Consider the following 23,990-nt stretch of genomic DNA (forward strand, 5'->3'; position numbering starts at 1 on the left):
ATTTTTGACGTTTCAAGAATTTCAACATATATTTCAGTCAAAAAAACTAATTTCTTGTTTTGAATTCAGCTATGAAATAAATCGGCAAATATGAGATCAGTAACCTCAGCGAAAAATCGATAATTCCTTGTACTTCTGGTATTTTTTTTATAAATATTTAATGATAATTAGAATAAGTGATTTCATGACTCTCACTGTTTTTTTTGAGAGATCTCTTCCTCTCCTCCTACTTCAGGTTACTTATTATTTTCAGTCCATTACTTGGAGCTTACCTTCTAGACCAGATGTGCAGAAGATGCTATTAGAGCTCTAAAATCATGAGCGATACATTCGAAAAAACATTTTTTTCCCAATATCATTTTTTGTTTGCTATTGGGTGGTATCTAGTTAGCCCAAGAAACACAGGAATATCTCAAATGATAGAAGCCATTTGTTCAACGAGCAATGCAATTCCGAAATCGATGTAACGCATAGAATTAATTTTTTTAAGCTCTATTCATATTTATTGTGACATATATGTTTTGTATATAGATCCTTACTATATAATATTAGAATAGATGAAACCATCTCATAATAATCCCAATTTATAGCCCATATTTGATAGTTTTACGTATAAACATATTTTTCGTCTAATCAAATTAGTAATTTATCTAATTGGAAAATTATTCTCCTTACTGTAACAGAATTTCAGGACAGTTAGTTACTCATTTAATATTTATAACTATTTCTCATATTTCAGCAGGACTTTTTGGAAACTAGGATCTGGTAAACTTGATCATGATCTGAATGTTCGGAAACTAACCCGAATCACGTTCATTGTTATAATCCTCTCTACCCTGGTAGACAAGTGGGTTAATGGATCAGCTGAAGGGTTGTTTCATTAGTCTGTAGTTTTTTCGAACTATGAAAGTTATTTATTCCCTTTAAATGGCTTTATTGCAAGATCCGTGAGAAGGTGTAGATTTTTGATAACTGTTCAATAACAAATATTAAATATCTAGAATCTTAAACAACTAAATAAATATCACGGAAGAATTAACGCACAAAAAAGTGATAAAAATCAACAGTTCTTGTTTTGTTTATATCATGTTTTAAATTTGAAATTTTCACCGAAAATTGAACGCGGCGTTCGGAAACTGTAATGTTGATTTGACCATCGAGTATTTAGACCATAATGAAGAGCTATTTGATGTTTTTTACTGAAAATTTAAGGTTTGAAAAGAATGCTTCCATAAAAAACTGTCAAAAAAATAAGCCAACACATTTTCATCAGCATTTTTTAATATGTATTTCCTACATCAGTCGCAAAAAATCGCATATTCTTTTTCGTACCTTTTCGAACACTTAATTGGAATAATTTGCCCTACTGCTTCCGCATTTTTCTCAACAATTTTATTTCGGAAAATATTTTTTGTATTTCCAAAAATTCAATATATCTGCCCTTTTTTACAATGTTACCTTAGTGAATTCTGTTAATATTTATTTTTTTAAATAATCTATTTTTTAATAAAATTGTCAAATATGTCATTTCATATTTTAATATGATTTTGTTTTTTATTTAAAACCGAAAACAGTATGAAAAAAAACATATACGTCCGTGAAGTTTAGCTCGATTAGATATTCTTTGGAAGCTTCACCTCTTCCAATTTCTATTGAAGAGTCTTCACAACAACTGACTCAAATAGAAAACCAACTAGAGCCAAGAAACAATCACAAGCTGATTTTGCTGGAGAACATAAGACCTTTTCCAACTCCTAGGTCTAAAAGCCGTCGTGGTCGTAAGTCTGGAAAAACTAGGATACTAACCAAAACTCCAGAAAAAGTTGATGAAGATGAAATGAAACTTAAGAAAAAGAGAGTGAGAAAAACTGCTAAGGAGATAATACCAAAAATAGCCAAGAGGAAAGTTCTTCAATCAAGTCCAGCGAGTAAAATTCCAAAAAGCCCAGCTAAGAATACTGAGACAAATAAGAAGATACTAAAATGTATTCAAAAGAAACTGTTGACTAGAAGACTGAAAGACAAAGAAAAATCAAGCAACGACAGTAATACTCCTTCTGAAGAAATTATTTGTAAGGACAACTCAGATGACCAACTGGAAGAAGATCCAGAAATAGATTCTGCTGGACATGAGACTTTGTAACTTCTTGCGGGAAGTATGTGCATGAAATTTGTGTTGGCATGACAAAAGACGATAAAGAAATATTTTTCTGTCCCGAATGTGCCATCTAGGTAAAACAAAAGACATGTGCATAAAGATTTTTATGCACAGGTCCTTTCGTCTCAGTTTAAAGCTTTGAATATTTTTATGTTCGTTTTTAAGAGATGCTTATTTAAAAGGCGCAGATCTCATAGTTTTAAGGTTTAGTTGTCTTTATGTTTGTTTTTTATGAGAGATGTTTACTTCAAAGATTCAGATTTCTCGTTGTTATTAGTTTTAAGTTCTTTTATATTCGTTTTTCAGAAAAAAAAATGTTTATTTTGGAGGCGGGAGAGTTTAGCCAAAAATTAATGATGATTAAAATGTTGATTATACAGAATCGGTCTTATTTTTTGATAGTTTATCAGGTGAAAAAGATGTCACTATGAGGGGGCTTTCATGACCCATAATTAAAAATTTGGTTAATGAACCATAACGGAAGCTAGGGGTCATTAATTAAAAAGTGGCCAAAGTCTCCCGGACTCCAACTCGTCCATTAACATTTATCTAGTACCATACTAAATAACTTCCCGGACTTATAACGTAAATAACGATTTAAAAAATTACTAATTTGTGCTCTCGTAAAAATCGCAGCTTTCTTGGGCTTGTAATCTTTCCAATTTTGTTTCAGAAATGTAATTATTTTAAAATTTTTTGAAATGTTTACATCATTATTGGATCGTAGCATTCTTTTAATCATTGTATAATTCGACCAAAAAGCCAGTCTCTGAGAAAGAACTGCATTTTTTTATCTTCTATTCCATGAATCTTGAATAGGCGGCTTCGTAAATTTCCGTGGTTTATAGAAAAATAACTTCTAAGTTCACAATTTCTAAATCAAATCACAAATTTAAATCGATAGCTATTTGATTATTTTGAAAGGTTCCTGAGCAACACAGGTTTAATAGTAGCTAACAACATAGTCTACTAATTTCAAAATGCAAACTCCACATTGATAATTTTCTGACTTGAATATTGTAATAATTTTTCAATATTAAATCATCGTTTTTCCTGCCACAAAAAAATTGTATATTATACAAGGAAAAATATTAGATTTTAGCTTTAGGTTTTTTATAATACAAACTCATGTTAAAATCTACTACTTTTTCCCCTCGTATTATAAATAATTATTTTATTGTTGTGAATAAGTGAGTGTCATACAAAATATGTATCAGTTATACTGGTTGTGAAACTTTATTCATATTATACATTATACAAGTGTTTTAAAACACACTGACTAAACTTAAATTTTCTTTGCTGGAAACAATACTTTGTCGTAAACATAATTAAGGATCTGATAAGAGACCTTGGTTCACAAATTATAAAGTTGAAATTTTATTCATAAAAAATGTAATTTATATAAATTCGAACAGTATAGGCGATAAAAGTCAATAGAATTAGTTAACGTTTTTAAAAGTTTTCGAATTAATTATATATAACGTTGAAGAGATATAAACTTAAATACTAGAAAAAGTAATTAATATTATATCTTCCATTCCTCCGATTTTCTTCACTCTATTCATCCTGATACTTCATCCTTTCTCGATTCAGATACCAGCTCTAATATTTCTAATACCAACTATTAGTATTTTTAAATTTTGGAACGTGTATCGAGCTACACAATTGCAACGCTCTAAATTAAAAATGCGGGTTTGCTGTTCATTGTATTCTTTTCTTGAACTGTCCATATATGACCAAAGTGTTTCCCCGGCGTTTCCGCAACATTTCCAATCATATTCATCGTAGTTTCACTATTTTATTAACTTCCATATATATTTCAATTTCTCTAAATATTTTTAATTTATAAATATCTTTTACATTTGCCTTGAATCTATTAAAATATTAAATTTATTTATGATTTTATATTCTTCCTATTTTATCTAACGAAAGCCATCGAAAGGAATAGAATTATTACGTAATATACGGGAAGGCGACATAAATGAAGAGACTCACCTCTGTTATTTTAACGCCACTAGAACATTCTTGTAGTGGAATTGATCCTTTCCATATCCATATTACGTAATAAAGAGACAAACCCATATACAGCGGATAATAAATACTTAACATATATCCTGCTAGAAATTTCACGTAACCAATTCCTGAAAATAAATACAAACCGTAAACATCGATATAAAACATATAAAGCAAGTACACTGGCTGGTTTGAATCAGCATCTTAGGAAAGACGTCCTCGTCAAAATAGATTATCTAAAAAAGTATCAAAGAGTACCCACCAGGTTTTTAAGGATAATTTGGAGTACGTATAGAACTATTTAAATAGCTGTCACTAAAATATGCCTGATGGACGACATACATATTTTACTTCTGTTTAATCTGCCCATCTCAATTGATTCAAAAAGTTCTTTACAGTGCCTACATTTTAAGCAGTGATTGTGGCAGTAGATCTGAAACGGATGCTATCCGAGGAACATAGAAAACGTTAACTACATGCTATAAAAAGAGTAGAAAAAGCGAGATATCCAAGAGTATGCTTCAATTACTTTATTTATGGAACTTGTGTCTTATTAGAAAATGTTAAGTGCTTTATAGCAATCTGGGAAAAGTATTCTAATAAATATATGTTACATAGAGACAGCAGGCCAGACTTATGTCATAAAACATGTGAAATCTTCATCTATGCAGAACAAAAAACATTTAGAAAGAGGGTAAAACGTTAAAAGGAACAAAACGTGATAAAGTGTAATGTTGAAAATGTAGTTGTAGTTATAGTTCTTCCAATATTAATTGTAGAAGACAGTTATGCGAGGATCAATCAATATTTCATAAATACGCACGGCACTTATACCAAATTAAAAAATGAAAAATAATGTTTACCCCCGTATAAAATTCGGTAAACAAACCGTCAGTTCACGTGGACTCAACATCTCCACTGTTTTCCAATTAAAACATCGAATCGTAAACATAAATGCATTTCTATTGGCCGAAGCTATCGGAAGGCGTATGTAAACAATTTCTTTGAAATATTCCTGCTAGATAGTCTGCGATAAGCAGTGGCGTGGAAGGTGATATTTATTTAATTCATAAATTTCTTTAAATACCTAGAAATATGGCGTTCTTTAGACCATGGGCGAATGAAGACAATGAAATTGCACAATGTATTGAGAATAAAGACAGGCATGAATTTAATAATAAAGATTTAGAGATAAAAACACGGCAAGTTATTTTAAATATAATCAAATGTTTGAAAAAGGAAATATCCAGCAATCTGATAATGCAATCATAATAAGAATTGCTGAATTAACTAGAGTAAATAAATTTTCCATTTATCGAGAAGTCGCGAAAGGGGTGGATATGGATTATTCACAGAAACGAAAAACATGAAAAATTGAAATCGGTTGACTTAAGATTTTATACGTAGGACACTTCATAGTTTATCTAAGGAGAACAGAGTTGCTACATTAAAACTAATACAGCAAAATGTAGCAGATTATCCAGAATACAATTGTATCAGTATAGAAACATTGCGTCAAGTTTTGTCAGCATGTGGATTTGAACACAAAAAATTGAATAAACGGATGGCAATAACCGAAGGATAGTTCGATTGCGACAAGATTATTTGCGTAAGATAAAAGACTACAGAAGTTCTAATAAACACATAATTTCTTTGGATAAAACATAGTTTGACAGTCACGATGTAGTAAATAGTAAACATTGCTATTTGAATGGGCCATGTTTTAAAAGGAAACATATAATGGTTGGAGGCAAAGACAGTTTCGTACCTAATGCTTTATTAATATCTAATAAAGAAAAGAAAACGAAGAAGATGTATATGCGGTATCACCCTCTTCACAACCCATCATAATTCAATCAAATGATGACTCTAGTTTAGACGATTCAGACTACCATGATTATTTATAAATATACTTTGGAATTGAAATGTTTTTTTCTTTCGTTTAATTCGCAAAGAATTTATTTTCCTTTATGGTTTTTGCTTTGAAATTTCGTATTCCAGAAAAAAAACGAATGGGGTATAAAAAGGGCTCAGTTCACGATTGGTACCCTGTTTAAACCAAACGTCCGTACAAAATTTTCCAAGTGCGACTAAAATTAAGTGCATCTGTCTAAATAACTGCGTCCAATTTATAATGATTAGATTGCCTTTTAACGAATAATATCTCCCAAAATACATACATGTTTTTAAAATTATTAATAAAACAATACATTTATGAAATGAGGTATGAATTGTCGGCAAGGGTTTTTATAATCTGCAATTGATATTGGAAGAACTATAAAAAGTGAGATACTTCATACAATACTCTATCCTGTCTATTCTATTCAAAGAAAGGCTACTCCTTTTCAAAGACTTCTAATTGGACAGAATGTGATATAACAGTTTCTTTTTATAAAAAATATATTTATGCGCTATTACAATATACTCAATCTCCAAGAACAAGTACAGAAAATGTTCCAGGAGAATTTCCTTGTGTATATACTCAAAAATTGCAAACAGATTTATCATCAGCAGACATTTCTGATGTTTTTACTAAGTTAGCTGGCATCAGAACATCGTTAAAACCTACTTTTTTTAGCGAAACTTTAAGAAATGATGAGGAGAAAAAAGCTAAATATTAAAATGTTTCTAACTTTCGAACGGCTAGTTTTCGTTAATAAAACTAGTTGTACATTAGACCATCAAAATGTCGTGCTTTTGAAAGCGTTCAAATAAAAAAATTGACAAAATCTCAGTTTCGACTGTGGACAGTAGTAGCTCGCAGTGTTGTATTTAATACATGTTATAATTATTATAAGTTGTTTATATTTTTGTATTGATGGTGATGGCTTTTTGGTTATCATTTGAGATCGATGATATAGTATTGGAAAACTATGTATTTGTGTCTAAAACGTGAACGAAAACATGGATAACAGTCAGAAAATACTTTTATTAAATACAAACCGATATCATTTTGTGCATATGATGTATTATTATGGAGTGATATTTATTCGGTACAGATGAAATAATAAGAATATATCATAAAATACATGATTTCTCACTGATGTAAGTAATCATTGTATCATGTTATTTTTAAACACAAATTTGTCGGCTCTGCTTCTTTGTACCCAAGAACAATTCCATTTGCAGTCCCAATTGTGCTTTTTAGACGTGACGTAATTCATAATTCAATAATAATACAGCAATTTCAATTATGTCTTTGGTTGTTTGTTAATCACCTTTTTGTATATGTTTTCAACACCTGACGTCTGAATATTTCTTTAAAAGCGATGAATCACGATGAAGAGTCATTCTTCGCCCATCATTCCATGATTTTTTTTCATTTTTCATTGCGTAAAATTGTATGGGTTTTAACGTTGGTTTTTAGTAATGTAGCAATAACTGGAAACCAGTTAACCTTCATAATATATTGCATCAGGGAATTACAGTTGCAGATAATATAAAGTCTCAAAGAACCACATGGTATCAAGTCTTTAAATCAACCACCAGCAATTTCCTAGCATATGTTATAGAAAATCGTTAATTAATTAATATACAGTGTGAGCACTGCTTATGGATCGGAATTAGTTGAATATTCATAACAAACTGACGTTATGAATTTAGATTTGAATTCAATTCTAACATTAACATGATCAAAAGTTGTACATTTTTCGAAGTTCTCTAAAACAATTCATTATAGAAAAACAGTGAAATCAAAATTTCAGCTTTTATTCTCATTTTCTGAGACATTGCTTAAAATTTACTTTTTCTTGCTGAAACATTGTTTCTTATAAAACCTGTCTCTAATACTATTCAATATTTGAATGCTTTGAAGTCATTGCTTTATTGTCTAAAAATTGTTACAATTTATAGACAAAAGCTTGTAAAAACTAAAAAACGAACATAAAAATAACTAAATCAAAACAAATAAAATAAAATTTCAATATACAGAAGAAAACCACAATGAGTAACAAAAATAATAGTTAATAATACTAGATAATAATTAGAATAGGAGTCGTTTACAGAATAGAAAACGCTTTCCAGTAAATATGCCCAAATTATTGGGAAATTTGGGGAAAAAATGATATTTCAATTGGCAAGTGATTGTGCATTTTTTTGCATTGTAAAATATTGAGCCGTTAACTAATTCTGAACGTAGATTAGTTACGTAAAGTTCGTGCTTCGCGTTCCTTTCTGGAATTGGAGAACCGTGCTTACGAAATGGGCAAACGGATTCAAAGATAAATAAGGAAAGAAGAGTCAGAATTTTTAATCTTTTAAAGAAGTCCCTGCAGTGAAACCTGCTGTTTAGTCCGAGTAAATATCTAACAGCTCTCTTTTGTAATTTGATGAAGATTCGCTCAAATTGAGTCACACCACAGAAGGGAAGAGCATATCGGAGATGCAACTCAATAAGGGCATAATACTGTTAGGAGGTGATTAAGATCAGTTCTTTGGAAACTGATCTCAGCGCAAAACAGGAGGAACTTCATTTTTTAGATTAGGCGGCAATATGTAACTCCACATTGTATTGGCTTGCAAGAAGACATAGTTTCTTTGCATGTTATACGATCTGATGATAGGGGGGTGAAAAAAATTAAGGCAATATGATGCAATGTAGTATGATACGCTGATGATATTTTCATCATCACCATGGATATGTTAGAAAGATACATGATCTTACAGATCTCACTCAATCCCAAGAAGACTGAGGTGGTAATCTTGAGCAAACGCTACAAACGGGATAAGAACTGTAAATTGGCTAAATATACATTACAACAAGGACGTGAACATCTAAAAGTTATCCTGGATAACAAACTCTTTCGGTAGTCTCATAAATGATGACGAAGAAATCTAATAGTTCGTTACAAATATGATTAAAGCTTTCCAATTAAAATTAATATCGTCAAGCTTATTTTTTAATTTGTGCCCCAATTAAAATACCTTCTTATCCTGCTGACACTTAATTGGGAAAAGACATGTCTTGGGTATTTAAATTATAATTATATAATATAATTACACAATATACACCTTCGTTAATTTCAGTTGTTTTTCATGAGTCTAAATTTAATGTGAAGTGGACGCAAAAGAATATTTTCTGTAACTACATAGACATTTTAAGATCTTGTTTGATTTTCGGTGTTTTCCAGTCAAATTTGGCTGATATAGTGTTCATTCATTCATGCGAGTTCTAATGGTAGTAATAATCGTTTATTAGCGATTAAGTTCAACCCTTCAGCTATAATTTTTCTACCCCAAATCACGTACTAAATCATTTATAGTTTATTTCAGAAAGGTATAGAGTAATAAAATGGGAAATTCCGTCCAGTTCGGCTCAATTTCGGTGTCAGCCATAGGTGTAGGTCTTGAAATAGTATTGTTTGTGATATTAAAATTTCAAGTAATTGCCTAAGAGAATTAAGAAGAGTATGTTTTCGGGCCTGAAGTGTCAATATGGTGTAGGGATTACTTAGGTAGTAGATTATACAGTTACGTTTTGCGTTTAACAGGTATCTTTTAACCTTCTATTAGTGCCACTGCCTAATTTCAACCCTATTTCAGATTCGGCTTTCCTTTTTACGAGTATTCTACACTATTCGCACACTATTTTCGGTGTTTGCGAATGGATAACAATAGGCTAAACCCCTAAATTGACCCCAACTCGGGTGGTACTAACTGCACTTGATAAAAAGAAAAAGAATTTGACAATGAAATCAATGCCAAACTATGAAAGTGGCTTAAATATTCGTTGGGTCACTCTGTGGTACCTTTGTATACCTAATGAGGTTATATTACTCTATACGTTTCTGAAATAAACTATATTTCTTTTTTAACAATCCTATGTGGTTCGCTAGAACTCGAACCAGGCGTGGAGGTGGAGAAGATACGTTGTTTCCATGAGCTTCCTTAGGAATCATTATTATCTCCATTTTTTTCCACAATAGTATCTCACCAATCGAAAGGCGTCGTAGATTTGATTTAAGAGGAACAGATCTTATAGAAGATTGCATAGGATCTTAGAGTTTTCTTTTATAGAATAATCTTCATTGTCACACAAAATAATAATTATTAGGAGAAATTTTGCAGCTTTACAGAACCATTCACTTAAAAATCCATGTTTAAACTGAATAAGAGAATAAATAACACCCTGTAGAATATTTCTGTTTATAAATTTAGGCCAATTTAATAACCTTTCATAACATTTACCGCCTGCGAACAGAAAATGATCTAAAGAACATATTTTAAAAAATAGAACGTATTTTTATTTAGTGGGAATCAGAATTCTGAAAATAATTTTTGTCTATGTATACAAAAATCGTGTAGACCAGAGTTTAGATACGGTTTAGGATACAAAGAAACATCTACTATGTATCTATCTACTACGTAGAATCAATTTGGGAAAATATTTAGTATTGAGTCATATATTTTTATTTAGTACGTCGCTCTTGATGAATCGTGGATTTACCAGCTGTAAGAACATGACTAATCTTAAAATTTGATGAGACTTATATGAGTAAGAGTTATTAATTCTTTCGCAATGAAGATAGGTAAAGTATAATTATTAAAATGTTTGAAGGTAATTGTATCCTGTTTATTATTTCGCCTACGCAATTTAATTAAATTACTACCAACTTTTTATTTAATACATTTCAAATGTCCAACCCCGTTTGTGAGAAATGCGGGAATTTTGAAAAACTGTCTTATTTGAATAACCCTTGGAAAGAACTCTTATCGAAAATGATTGGAGTATGTACAACATGTACATACATTTTTTGGAGTGAAGTATGGTTCTCAAACTCAAGTTGGTATGAAAATGGTACTGGTTTCAAATATTAAAAAAGTATTTTCAATACAAAATTACTTCCAACTGTAATGTATTCAAAACTTTCACTCTTTGTCTCGTATGTTAGTGAGAATTTTTTGAAATTCCTTTCTGTTTTCTAAAAATTATTTTAATGCAATTATAGTATCTATTCACTTACCCCTAAAAAATGGTATGACCCTCCAGGATTTTATAAATCCTTCTTCTGCCAATTGTCCCATTCCCAATTCTAAAAAAATCAGTGGCAATCCAATAAAAATCGTTAATATAAGATGAGCTATTAGAAACGGTAAACCACCCCGTATCATTGTCGTTTGTGGTAACCTGTATAAATTTCCTAATCCTAATGCCATGGATATGGTGCACAATGTCGTGGATATGTAATTTAATATTGTCTGGCATGACTGAAAGAGATACAAAAAAAATCATTAGGGTATCTTAAATTAAACGATTAAAATTAGTATATGGGGACAATTAAACATTATTTTCTAATTAGAGAAAGACATTAAAGAAAATCATAAATATCCCGAAAAAGGGGCGTACCGTTGATTAATTTGTAACTACTTTGAAATATGACCATAAAAAAACTTCTAGAACCATTCATTTACTGTAACTACTTCTAGCTATCGTCAAATAAAAGTACGTGAGTTTCGCCGGGACGGGCATGCAATATATCTGTAAAGTGGGTGCTGCGATTACTAAATGCTGATCAAAAGTCACTTTCATTAAAAATTCAAATGAATGTTTTTATATTTTCAAATGTAATTCAAGTGAATTTTCCGTTTAGATATTAAAGTAGAGGAATTTTTGTTATTATAGGTTTCAAGAAATGGATAATGACATAATTGTATCTTCCTAACTAGCGCTACCTCCCTTTGAGAGCCATGCCCTTATTAACGATCACCTGTCGATCATATCTGTCAAATAAGAGTACGTGAATTTCGACGGGACGGGCATGCAATATATCTGCAAAGTGGGTGCCGCGATTGCTAAATGCTGATCAAAAGTCATTTTCATTAAAAAACTCAAACGAATGTTTTTATATTTTCAAATGTAATTCAAGTGAATTTTCCGTTTAGATATTAAAGTAGATGGATGAACTATGTACCAGTATCATGGATAATGACATAGTTGTATCTTGTTTCTTCTTTTTCTGTAACCAGCCTACGGTCCTTTGAGAACCATGCTCTTATTAACGATAACCTGCCGATCATATCTGTCAAATAAGAGTACGTGAATTTCGACGGGACGGGTATGCAATATATCTGCAAATTGGGTGGGTTCGGATGCTCCTTGCAGTACCTTACAGTAAAAAATTGATCAGTGTTGAATATACTATGTGAAAAATAGGTTCATCGCGCGAAACGAAATCAGATTTGGGTGAAATTATAAAAATAAGCAGAGGATTAACCATTTTAAGAGCTGCTTCGAGCGAACGATTATTACCTCACCTGCAAACTGATTTTGTTTATACCCTTGCAAGTTGTTGTCAAAAATATATTAATAGAAAATATATTGAGATCTATTAGAAGAAGCAAAATGAAACTACATGATCAAAAAAAAAAGCTTCGAAGTAGTACTGATGTATTAGACTTTGCTTGGTATGAAAATTGTGTCTTTTGTATGCAAGAAGCTGATAAAGCGAGAGAAGCAAAATTAAATGAGAATCGGCAAAGACAAATTTCATAGATAAATACTGCAACTTTGAGTGACTCCATTATGAATTTTATAGCTGTACAGAAAAATGACTATTATTCCAAAATTCATAAAGAATTGCTGGCGTAACAGTTTTCTAGAGACTCGAAGCAAAATATGTCGATTGTTGATGATCCCTGAAGTACCTGGCACAACAAAGAAAATAGAACACAGAAAAGTTTTTCAGCGATATTCAATAAGTTCCATACCCTTTTTATAATAAGAATCGTCAAGATCCTTAAAATAGACATTAACTGCTGACATTACCTCTTCATTGTTGAAAAATTTTTGACCACCGGGCAATTTCTTTGAGTCTGAGAACAGAAAATAATCCGAGGGGGTTAATAGGGTGCATGAGTTTGCAATTCAAACTTCAATTCTTTAATTTTCGGCATTGCAATTGCGGATGTATCAGCTCGTGCATTGCTTTGATGAAGCAACACCTTCTTCTTAGCCAATTGCGGCCGTTTTTACTTGATTTTTTCGCTAGAAAAAACCTCATAATACTCTCCATTGATAGTTTTTCCTTTTTCAAGATAGTCAATTAAAATTATCCTAAGCGCGTCAACGCCTTGACCTTGCCTGTAGATAGAACGGTTTTTGCCTTCTTTGGAGCCGGTTCTCCTTTTTCAATTCATTGTTTTGTTTCTGGTGTGAATTGATGGATCCACGTTTCATCCACGATAATGAAATATTTGGCTTTATTTCTGTGAAACATTCGAAGGAAACATCTTCAAGAAGTTGTTTTTGTCCATCTAGCGCACAGCTTTCTCATGTCCAAATTTTCAGTTAACTTACAATATACCACACTTTTTGAAATGAAACTATGTGGATTTTCTTTAACATTTCTGGAGTCACGACATTTGGTCGAGCATGGCGATCCTAGTCGTCGCAGATCCTACGGGATCATTCAAACTATGCTACCCAATATTTTACTGTTGGTAACGAAGCAGCAGACTCATCCAGAGTAGAATCTAGTTCAGCTTTTATATTGGTTGGGCTAATGCGTTTCAAACAAAACTAATTATGTCACATAATGATGAGTAATTTTTTCTGTTTATAAATTCACTGAAAACGTCATCACTATTGATGACTGCCAAACAAATACTAAATAACGTGGCTTCTTCAAACTTGAAATATTTGCTGTGGTACTTTTCAAGTAGCTTCCGCCATCTCTAGGTCAGTTCAGGTCTTCTGGGACTATCCTCGTACATAGAAGAGAACGACGACTACCAATTCACCATGCAAGAGTTTAAAAATGTCATACAGAGCATATTTCTGATGAAAAGACTATTAGAAAACGACTCATCACGATGACATTGTTATTTTGATTAAATTTGAAGATCAAAATCACAAATTTTCAATTAAATTCAATTATTATTTATGTTCACCACACACTGTAACGAAAGTTCAAGGTTTGTATTATTTTGACGCTGACCACAATCAGACCTATATTATCCTATGCAGCAGAGACCCGACCCGATAGATAACATCAATGACTGGGTACTGGATAGAAAGATAAAATGGAATGACCACATTGACCGCATGACAGAAGAACGAATTGTGAAAATATCAAGGGACAAATCACCAACAGGACAAAGAAGCCTTGGAAGACCTAGGAAAAGATGGAGTGACAACCTCCCAGGTGACTGAGAAGAGGCAATGATGTGAAGAAAAACAGGCAATGATGCCTATACACAGCAGGAAGAAGAAAGAAGAAGAGCAGAGTAACTACTGTGGAAATGACCTGCGCTGGCAACTGGCGTAAAATCGAAAATCAGTTATTACACATTTAAATATACCGGAACTTCTCTATACACGCTTTCAATCGACCATCATACCTTACTGGGAACCTCTCTGGTAAACCACAACGTGATGGATTGCTTAAAATAATTTTCACAGTCACAATAAAGCCTATTTTTTGTAATTCAACTTGCTGGAATTTCTCAAAAATTGAAATTTATTCACTTTACTAATCTGAAGATATGCAAAGAATTCCGGTTTCCACGTATTCATTCATACAAACGATTTCTGCATTCTGATTCTGGATTGAATATAAATTTTTACTGTTTAAAACTAACAAAAATTTTTCAGTGATATCTTTAGATATATTATAATTCTGATAACGTTGTAAAACAACTTGTATTGACGAGAAAAATTGTTCAGTGATAATCTCAAGTGAGTGAAATATTTGCAATCAAAACACATCGTTATTGCTATACGTAATAATAAAATTATTGATCATTAAATTTAATTGTATTTTACGTAATCATAAGTGTCATATTTCGAAACAAAGCAAAACCAAAATTAGAATATTCTCATTGTTACTTGAGAGTGCCTTATGAGGCTATAAAACCTTTAATTGTATACTGTATCAAATGCGACGACCAGTGACATGGGAAAATTATTATGCAGAAAAAAATCTGAAATTAATAGCGTTTCTAAAGGAGTACATGAAATGAGGTTAGCTAATTACATAATGAAACCATCATTCAGTTCTGTACAGTGTGAGCCATAATAACTGTATCTAAGTGTAGGGAAAGATGACCTAATTTTATTAAATCCACTACAATGTTTATCTCATTTATTTGTATGATTTATATTCTTTACTACACTAACTTATAATATGATTCACTTATCACTATCACTTAAATAATTTATTTCAATTTTTCGATTACTTTCTATTCCGGTCTGTTCACTACGACTATTAGTTATAAACTGAACTAAACTGCGCTACATAAACACCTTATATATGTTCCGGAAACATAAGAATTCTAAAATAGAAAATAAAGAGCAAACAAACGAATAAATAGACATTCTTAGAAATTATTCAAAAGAAACAATGTAAATAAACCGCCTGCTATAATAAAAACAAAACGTCAAGTAATAGAATTCCACTGAATCCAGACAGAGCCGGCTTCAGATCGTATCAATAAAAAAGCACGAAAGAATTGTGTAAAAATTAAGTAGTAGAAAAGAAAATAAATGTATCTTTAAAATAATTCGAACATTGGCTTCCTTAACATCAATTTTAGCAATAGAACTTTCAACTGCAGCATTAACTCTACACACCAAACGCGAAATTTCATATATTGTATCATATCTTCTTTCTTGGTTTCTTCACACAATGTACAAAACTATGAGCCACTATTTTCTGTTTTATTTTTCGGCATTTTGTAATAGTTTGGTGTAAGTATTTTTTAAAAGCTTTTTAAGGTTAATCTGTCTAACTGTAATTTGGAAAGGCTGCTGTTATTTCCACTGTTTTCTGAGCTATTGGCACTCTACGAGAAGTCGAACGACCATCCGGATTTTGATTTTTCTTTGCTCTTGATGATATTTCTTCAAGAACTGTCCTAAATCGATTATTCTCTTTCTATCTCCATCAAAATATTTGCTAGAAGGTGTAACAGAGGTTGTAGGTTGCAAAACATCAGTTGGTACATATTGATCATCTATAAATAAAGACGTAGATATTTACTGGCCAAATTCCGGAAGTACGGAAGGCACTATCTACAATTCCCACAGTTGTCACTCTGCATATGCTTCATAAAGTAATTTTGAGATTTGCGTTTGATATATTTTATCCCCTTTATATAAGCCAGGAATCGTTTCTTGAGCTTGTGTAAAATAAGTCTGCAAGAGGACCAAAAAATAAGGCGAGGCAGTCGAAGTAAGACGATTCCATGGCCATCAAGCAGTAGGAGAATTCTTTGATGTACATTGCAGTTGATACCTATGTTTTTGGAAATGCATCAACATTCAACAAAGAGATCTGAGTTGATACATTTAAAATCGTAACAATAGTGGCAATAGGTGCTCCAATTTTAAGATCGGGAAATTTTTTTCTCTTAAAAATTATCATTGGTGGAATATATACACCGGCAGCACTAACTGCACACACCAGATTGACGCAACGTTCACCACTTGTTAGACTTGCACGGTGGTAAAACCAGATTCGTCCTCGCTAAATATAGTGTCGGCTGAAAATTTATGTTTATTGACAATTCGTTCTAAAAGATCAACAAATTATCAACATTTTCTTTATTAAAGCCTCTGGTTCTCGCCATAGAGGTTCCTTCGGGTTTCCGGAGCAAAAGATTTCGTTTCAAAAATGAGTGAAACTATTTTTTACTAGCATATTTTACTAGTATGGAAACATTGTGATAAGGCATATTTTTCTGCATATCAAAGTTAGTTTTCGGACATCCTTAATTGTTAAGCCAAAATAGCATTTTTCAAGGTGAATGATGTGCTCAGAAATAATTCTTTCCATATCTGTACAAAATACCGATGCTCTACCAAATGCTTCAGCATTATTACGAACGGAGTTTTTTCCACCAGCATGTCTCTTGATAGTTGCCTTTGGAAATCCATACACACGATTGCATTCTTTCAATTTTCAAAACGTAATTACAATTTTTGTACGCGTCCTCTTTTTTACATTGTGAAACTGAAACTATTTTTTCTTGTTTATGTTTTCTATAGAAGAAATTTAGTTGTCGAAATTGGACAAATTCAAATTCGGCAACTGTTTTCGGTCCAGCTTGAGCAACTGGAATATTTTATACTTAATATTATACAAAACCGACTAACCTAACCTAACATGAAATTATACATAGATAAGTAATCTTTGTGATGATATAATAAGTCCTGTATTTACTTACTTTTGTACGTAGTAACGGCTTTTACTCTCACATCAAAATAACAATTTTTTCGTAGTTAAACAACACAATAACACAAATGAAATTGCATCAACCTCGTCTAAATCTACGTATAACAAGTCGCCTATCTAAAATCGTACAGATTTTATTAACCTTTGGATACTACAGATGTCTAAATTAGGCTATGGTCCAAATCATGATACTTTCCCCTTAGTAAATTTGATCAAATAATGACTTACAAACCGTTAAGGACGCTTGACATGATGCAAGACAACGAGCAATGCAATGCAAAACGCATTATTTCTAGGTACAAAACATTAGGTACTAGGTACAAAATATTAGATGAAATTTGAGGCTAGGAATTTGTTTACTTTTACTATTTACAAAGATTTGCATGCAATTTCTTGCACGTTGTATTGCATTATATCAAGCGGCCTTTACAACAGTGTTCGAATTCAGGTATTCGAATTCACGAACTTTTTCTATCTTATATTTTCTGTCCTTTCTCGCTTTGATCTCCAATTCCAGTCACATTTTATCTTAGCTCCATATACTTTGTTTTCTTTTAGTTTATTATTATTTGCAGCCTCTTATAGTTCACAGAATGCTTTTTCCATTTCTTTTTTGGTTCTGGTTATACATATGCAATTAGTTGCTGTTTAGGATGATAAATGAGCTCGTATCATGCTGTTTCTAAAAAATGTTCTCAACAACAGACTAAAAGCCACTGTGGATCTCCTTTTTAATTCCTGTTCAACCCTAAATTTGTCTTATACAATTCTATCAGTCATACTCTTCTGTGAGAGTAATATCATCTTGACTAACTTCACTATTTTTTAAGGATTCCTAGTAGATTAAGGGCAGCATACATTTTATTTCTATCTACTGTGTCATAAGCCTGCTTAAAATCTATAAAAATAATATGAAGCTATTATCCATGATTGTCTTAAGGGTAAATATCTGATCCGTTGTTGGTCTTCTTTTCTTGAAACCTCATGGTATTTTCCAACTATCCGTTGAGTCTGTTTCTCACAAATTTAGCTAGTACTTTGTACTTGTACTTTTATCTCCTTTCATTCCAAATTTTCTGTATTATTCTGCATTCTTTACTGTATATCTTTCCCGCCGTATTTGACCTTAGGTACTAATTTTAAAACGGATATTTAAGTGAGTAAACTTGACATAATTTTATCTTCAAAAATATAACAAAATAGATATAAAATTCAGTATGAATCAAGAATATAATTGATAGTTATTAACACAAATTACATGAAAATACTAAAGTTACCTAAGTGAGTAATTATATAAGAAACACATTAACATAGTAAATACAAGAGCTAATAAATTATAATTTGAATGAGAACCAGTCTTTTATACAGAGGGTGTCTCTTAAGTAATGTGAGTTTTATATGTAAAAATTTCTATGCCTCAATTTAAATATTTCGTAACTTGTTAAAACTAGTTTCTACTATGAATTGCTTCACTGTTTTTTTATCATTCTCTCTTTGTTTATTAACGACGCAGTACGTTTTGTGATAAATAGTATGTAGTGCGATAAATATGAAATTCATGTGTTTTTAAGACATTATTGGAACAAGAGTTTGAAGCAACCGCGACAGAAAGGGAAATATCGTCGTTTAAGTTCTAACACCGCGTAAGTCCAAAAAATCCCTTTTTGATTTTTTAATGTCTTTCGATAGAGAATCCAAAGATGTACCTTCACATAACTGATACGTATATCTTGCAATCGAACTGTGTTTATCAATTTTCATAAAAAATATATTTATTATGATCATAGCTTATTTCCTCTCCTGAAAAATTGTTATTTTTGACAAACGCTGAACATCATTCAATTCGTATGACTAACACACAGATGGCGCTGCCATTCCATTTGACGTTTATGAAGTACCAACTCTCAAAATACTAAGTGTAAAGTATCATGACATTTCGTAGTTAGAGAAAAAGTGATAACCATTTGAGTGAAGCTATTTTTATTATTTTCAAATCAATGGATTCAAAACAATTTCGTATGTTAATTTATCATTACTTCTTGTTGAAAAATATACTGTACAAGCTCAGCAATGGCTTTAGAAGTGTTATCCGGACTCTGTCCAATCGAAAAAAGTTATTGGTTTACTGGATTTAAACATGGTCGTACAAACACCGATGATGATGAACGTTCTATTTCTCCAATTGAAAGGTTGATCCAGAAATCGTAAAAAAGTCCACAAATTGCTTACATCTAATCATAAATTGAAGCAGTCGATCAGAAACAACAACTTGTTGATGATTCAGAGCAGAGTTTGGCCATGTTTACACGTAATAAATCAGATTTTTTGCATCGATATTTGTCAATGATTCCACTTCACAACAGTCAGCTGGAAAGGTTATGGCCTCAGTATTTTGGGATGCACATGGAATATTGTTCATCGACTATCTCGAAAAGGAAGCAACACTCAATAGCGAATATTGCATAGAGCTGTTGTATCGTTTGAATGCAAAAATCAAGGAACAAGAAAGACAATGCACCGATTCACAAGTCGATGGCAACGATGTTTAAATTGAACGAATTAAACTTCGATTTGCTTCCTCATCCACCGTATAGACTAGATCTGGCCCCCAGTGACTACTAGCTATTCGCTTTTCTCAAAAACATGCTCGCTGGTAACAAATTCAGCTCAAATAAAGAAGCAATTGCTAAAACTGAAGCCTGTTTGGTGGCAAAAGACAAATCCTTCTACAAGCACGGCATTGAGAAGTTAGAGAAGCATTGGAATGATTGAATGGCTCTTGAAGGAGATTACATTGATGAATAAAATCGATTTTTGTTGAGAGATGATATGTGAAATTGAAGGGGAAAACACAGTTGATGAAGAAACGGCAAAGTGTTGGTTTACCGGGGAAATTTGACGCTTGAAGATCGTTTACCTGCTGGGATAATGAGGTTACAAAGGAAGCAGCAGAATACCAACTTAGTACCAACAGTCGTCGATGATCCGACTCCCTTTGACCCTCTAAAGATTTCGAATAGGTGTGGTGTGTAATAAGCTCCTTGCCCTGCCGAAAGATGATCGTTTTATTAAATGCTTTGTTACTTGCGATGAAAAATGGATTTTATAGTGGTTAGACAAAGGACAATCAGTAGAACCCTCTGCAAAGAAACGTCGATTAGAACGGAAAGTTTTGTTATGTGTATGGTGGAATTACGTAAGTTTTAATGTACTTCGAAAACATTCCAGATGGTTAAGTCGTCAATATCAAGATATAGAGTAGATAGCTTAGATTTTAATGGAGAAGTGTAGTTAACCGAAAGTGAATATTCTTAAAATGCTAAACCACATACTACAAAAGTTACGCGGAATAAGTTCGAAGAACTTGGTAGTATTGAAATCCTACCACACCCAGTATTTAGTCCAGACCTTGCACCGTCAGATAATTATTTATTCAGATTCTTGAAGAAAATTTTAGGGGGGAAAAAGATTTTTACAGATAAGTCTATTAGGTATCTTATATTTTAAAATGCGTACCATCAGCTAAGTATTAATTACTTTTGTCTCTTTATCTTCTGTTCTTTTTCATCTCTCTATTCTACCATATGACTCATTTTTTTAGTCCCCCTATTTATTTCTGTTTCTTTGATTAGCCGTTGTAATTTTTGTTATCTTCTGTTTTTAATATGAATTTTTGTTTTGTTACTGCATTTTTTACTTTGTATTTTGTCTCTTTCATTTTTTCACGAAGTAGTTGCTTAGATCGCTTCTTAATTCTTTCTCCTACTATATATTTTTCTACAGTTTCTTAATAACTATGAAATATTGTCAAATATATAAAAGAAATGAATGTTAATTTATAATAAATAATTTGGAATATCCACATATTATTCATAAATTCAGTATTCTCGATCGTAATGTACGAAGAAATTTCACATTAATTTAGTTAATCGTAAATCTTTATGTAAATTTTATATACGTCCTGGATCCAAACCAATAAGCTCAGTAGTTAATTTTAATTTAAACCAACAATGCGTGAAGCAACATTTTTTTAAGAAAATTAGAAAATAAATATTGTAGGAATACAAAAAAACACAGTTTCTTTGTTAACAAAATAAATTAGAATCTGCTTGAATATGTTTAAATATTTTTTCAAGAACATGTAGATAGGTTGCGTGAGGTCAAATTACTGAAGAGGTAATAAATTCTTTTGTTCTAATTTTGTATTTTATACACTATTATTACTTGTTAGAGATGTTAGAAAGTGTTGGAAATGAAAGCACTATTCATTATTTCACATGCTTCATTAAATTTATAAATACATTTTTGCTATACATTACAGATATAATTGAATTGATAATTTCATGAAAACCAATAGGCTATTTCCGATCATAACCTCAAAAAGTCTCTTCTATTGAGAACAACCGTCAACACCTCTATATAACCGCGCTATTTCAAGCCCACTAATCTAGACGGGCAGGCTATTGAATGAAAAGCAGGGGGGAAATATCTGAAATTCACCCTTGGAAGTAAACTCTCCTGAAACAAACACGACAAAAATAACCAGTAGAGTCTCGAGAGTCCTGATGGTGTACATGTCGTAGGTCAATAGACAAGTTGGGATTTTAGCCAATATCCCAGGATAATAGGCAGTTAGCTGATGGCGCGCTACGCATGCCTATTCTCCCGAAGTATTAGCTAAATGCCGGACAATAGATCATTCGTCGAGAAAAGACCAAGCGTTTGTCTATTCTCCTGGGACTTTAGCTAAAATTCGGCTAACAGACTATTGGGTTTACAGAATAAAATAAAAAAAATAGGATAAAAGAAGTCTTATATCAATCAATCATTTATTGCAACACGTGGAGGCTGGGTTAGGTTAGGTTAGCTTTATTGGAACACGTGGAGGCTTGGTGACATTGTGATTTACATTTTATTTTATATTTAAAAGAAGAACGGCTACACATTGTTTATTTGCGGGCTTGCATCCACATTTTTTAAACTCCTGTCCTCCCGAGACTGACTGCATAAAAGATGCTTCTCGTAATGATATTAATTTTTCTTTATCGACATCCGAATTTTAGCTAAAGTTCCGGCATTTAGCTAATACTCCGGGAGAATAGGCGCGCCATCAGCCAACTGCCTATTATTCTGGAATGCTAACTTGTCTATTGGGGGAAGAATTGGAGTTGAAACCCAAAGATTGTGCTATTGATGTAAACTGCGATAGTGAGACCAATCATAACGTATGGGGCAGTTATTTCGTTGCTTATACTACTTCTTTTGTTGTTACATACTCATTTTATAGTGAGCAGCTACAATTTATCGTAGAACATTTTCCCCATTCGTTAATGCTTTGTCAGTGATTCTCAGTGATATTAAAATATTTGTTAAGGCTATAAAAGTTTCGAAGGAAACACTTTTTGTCACACGAAAACTTATATAAAATTTTGAATGTACTATGACCACCAAATTATAATATATCGCTGGAAAAAACTTGACACATCTGGTTTATTTGTGACATCAAGACATATATTTTCATAAAAAGTGCCAAAATCTCGAAACAGTATTCCTTAATGTATAATAAATAGCTATGATTTTCATGAATGTTTGGCTTTTAGTCTACAACAGTAATCTGTTAACATTTCTGCACGTTTTTCCTAGAAAATTTTGGTCAACATTTACAAAATGTTTCCAGAAGACTATTTCCAGATCATTCAGTTTGTATTATTTATTAGTACCCGAGTACTCGAGTTTCTGGACAACACTTGGAAAAGACTTTTTCTGTCTCTGCCGTCCCATTCGCAAATGAAACCACAATATTTTGTGTAACCAAGCTGTAGCCCAAGCAAAAGAGCTAAAGAATTTTTTTGAGAAGGAACTTCATGTTCTCGTAAGTCTCTTTCATATCAAAACCAAGAGCAATCGGCACTGAAGGACATTTGTTTCCGTTGTATAGCAACACTGCTTTCAAGCTAGTTTTTGAGGAGTCTTTGAATCGTCAGTGACTTGGATCATATTCAAAATTCAATAAATTGATCACTAATGTCACGTTGTCGGAAATAAGAAAATACCTGGAGAAAGTAAATTCCAGTCATTTAAGAGCTCAGCTTCAAATCACGTACTAAATCGTTTAAATCACTTTATATCAACAAATTCGGTCGTTTTGAAGTTGACGGTTCATAATTTAAGTCACTCTCTTGAAATACCTTAACGAGTTGACTAAAAAACCGAACTAGAAACAGAATCGTGTGTCTGGACTAAATTATGACGCCTTTTGTTTTGGTTCCATCCAAATCATTGATATGCCAAAAGGCAAACGTCTAGGTTCTTGTTTAGCCCAACCTAATAGAAGTCTCATGCACAATATATATGTGGAGCCCAGGATTCATCTTGGGGGCGCACAGAAAAACGAAAATAGTCTAAATAGCTCTTTTCAATTAATTGCGTAAATTTTCGACGGTGAGATGTAGAAGTTAATTCTCCACACAAATATCAAAAACTGTCCGGGTATTAGAATACGTAACATGGTTGAATGCAATCGTTATACAGTCGCCTAAATTGAGTTATTCAAACAAAAACACGTAAATGAGACAATAAAACAATATCAAGCAAGTTCCGCGGAAGAAAATTCCAGAACCTCCTAAAAATTAAAACGCATAAGGATT

At 32.2% G+C, this 23,990-nt stretch overlaps 1 protein-coding gene across 2 annotated transcripts in view; it reads right to left on the bottom strand.

Annotated features, from left to right (window-relative positions):
- Positions 1-23,990, bottom strand: part of LOC130902317 (sodium-dependent nutrient amino acid transporter 1-like) — a 68,209-nt gene that overhangs the window by 18,882 nt on the left and 25,337 nt on the right. For both annotated transcript variants that reach the window (XM_057814376.1, XM_057814378.1), the window contains 2 exons: positions 11,134-11,377; positions 4,154-4,299 (listed from right to left, as the gene is read on the bottom strand). In XM_057814376.1, coding sequence (XP_057670359.1) covers positions 4,154-4,299; positions 11,134-11,377 — 390 coding nt within the window. The remainder of the gene's footprint in view (positions 1-4,153; positions 4,300-11,133; positions 11,378-23,990) is intronic.

The sequence above is a fragment of the Diorhabda carinulata genome, chromosome X (genome assembly GCF_026250575.1).
Source record: "Diorhabda carinulata isolate Delta chromosome X, icDioCari1.1, whole genome shotgun sequence".
NCBI classification, from domain to species: domain Eukaryota; kingdom Metazoa; phylum Arthropoda; class Insecta; order Coleoptera; family Chrysomelidae; genus Diorhabda; species Diorhabda carinulata.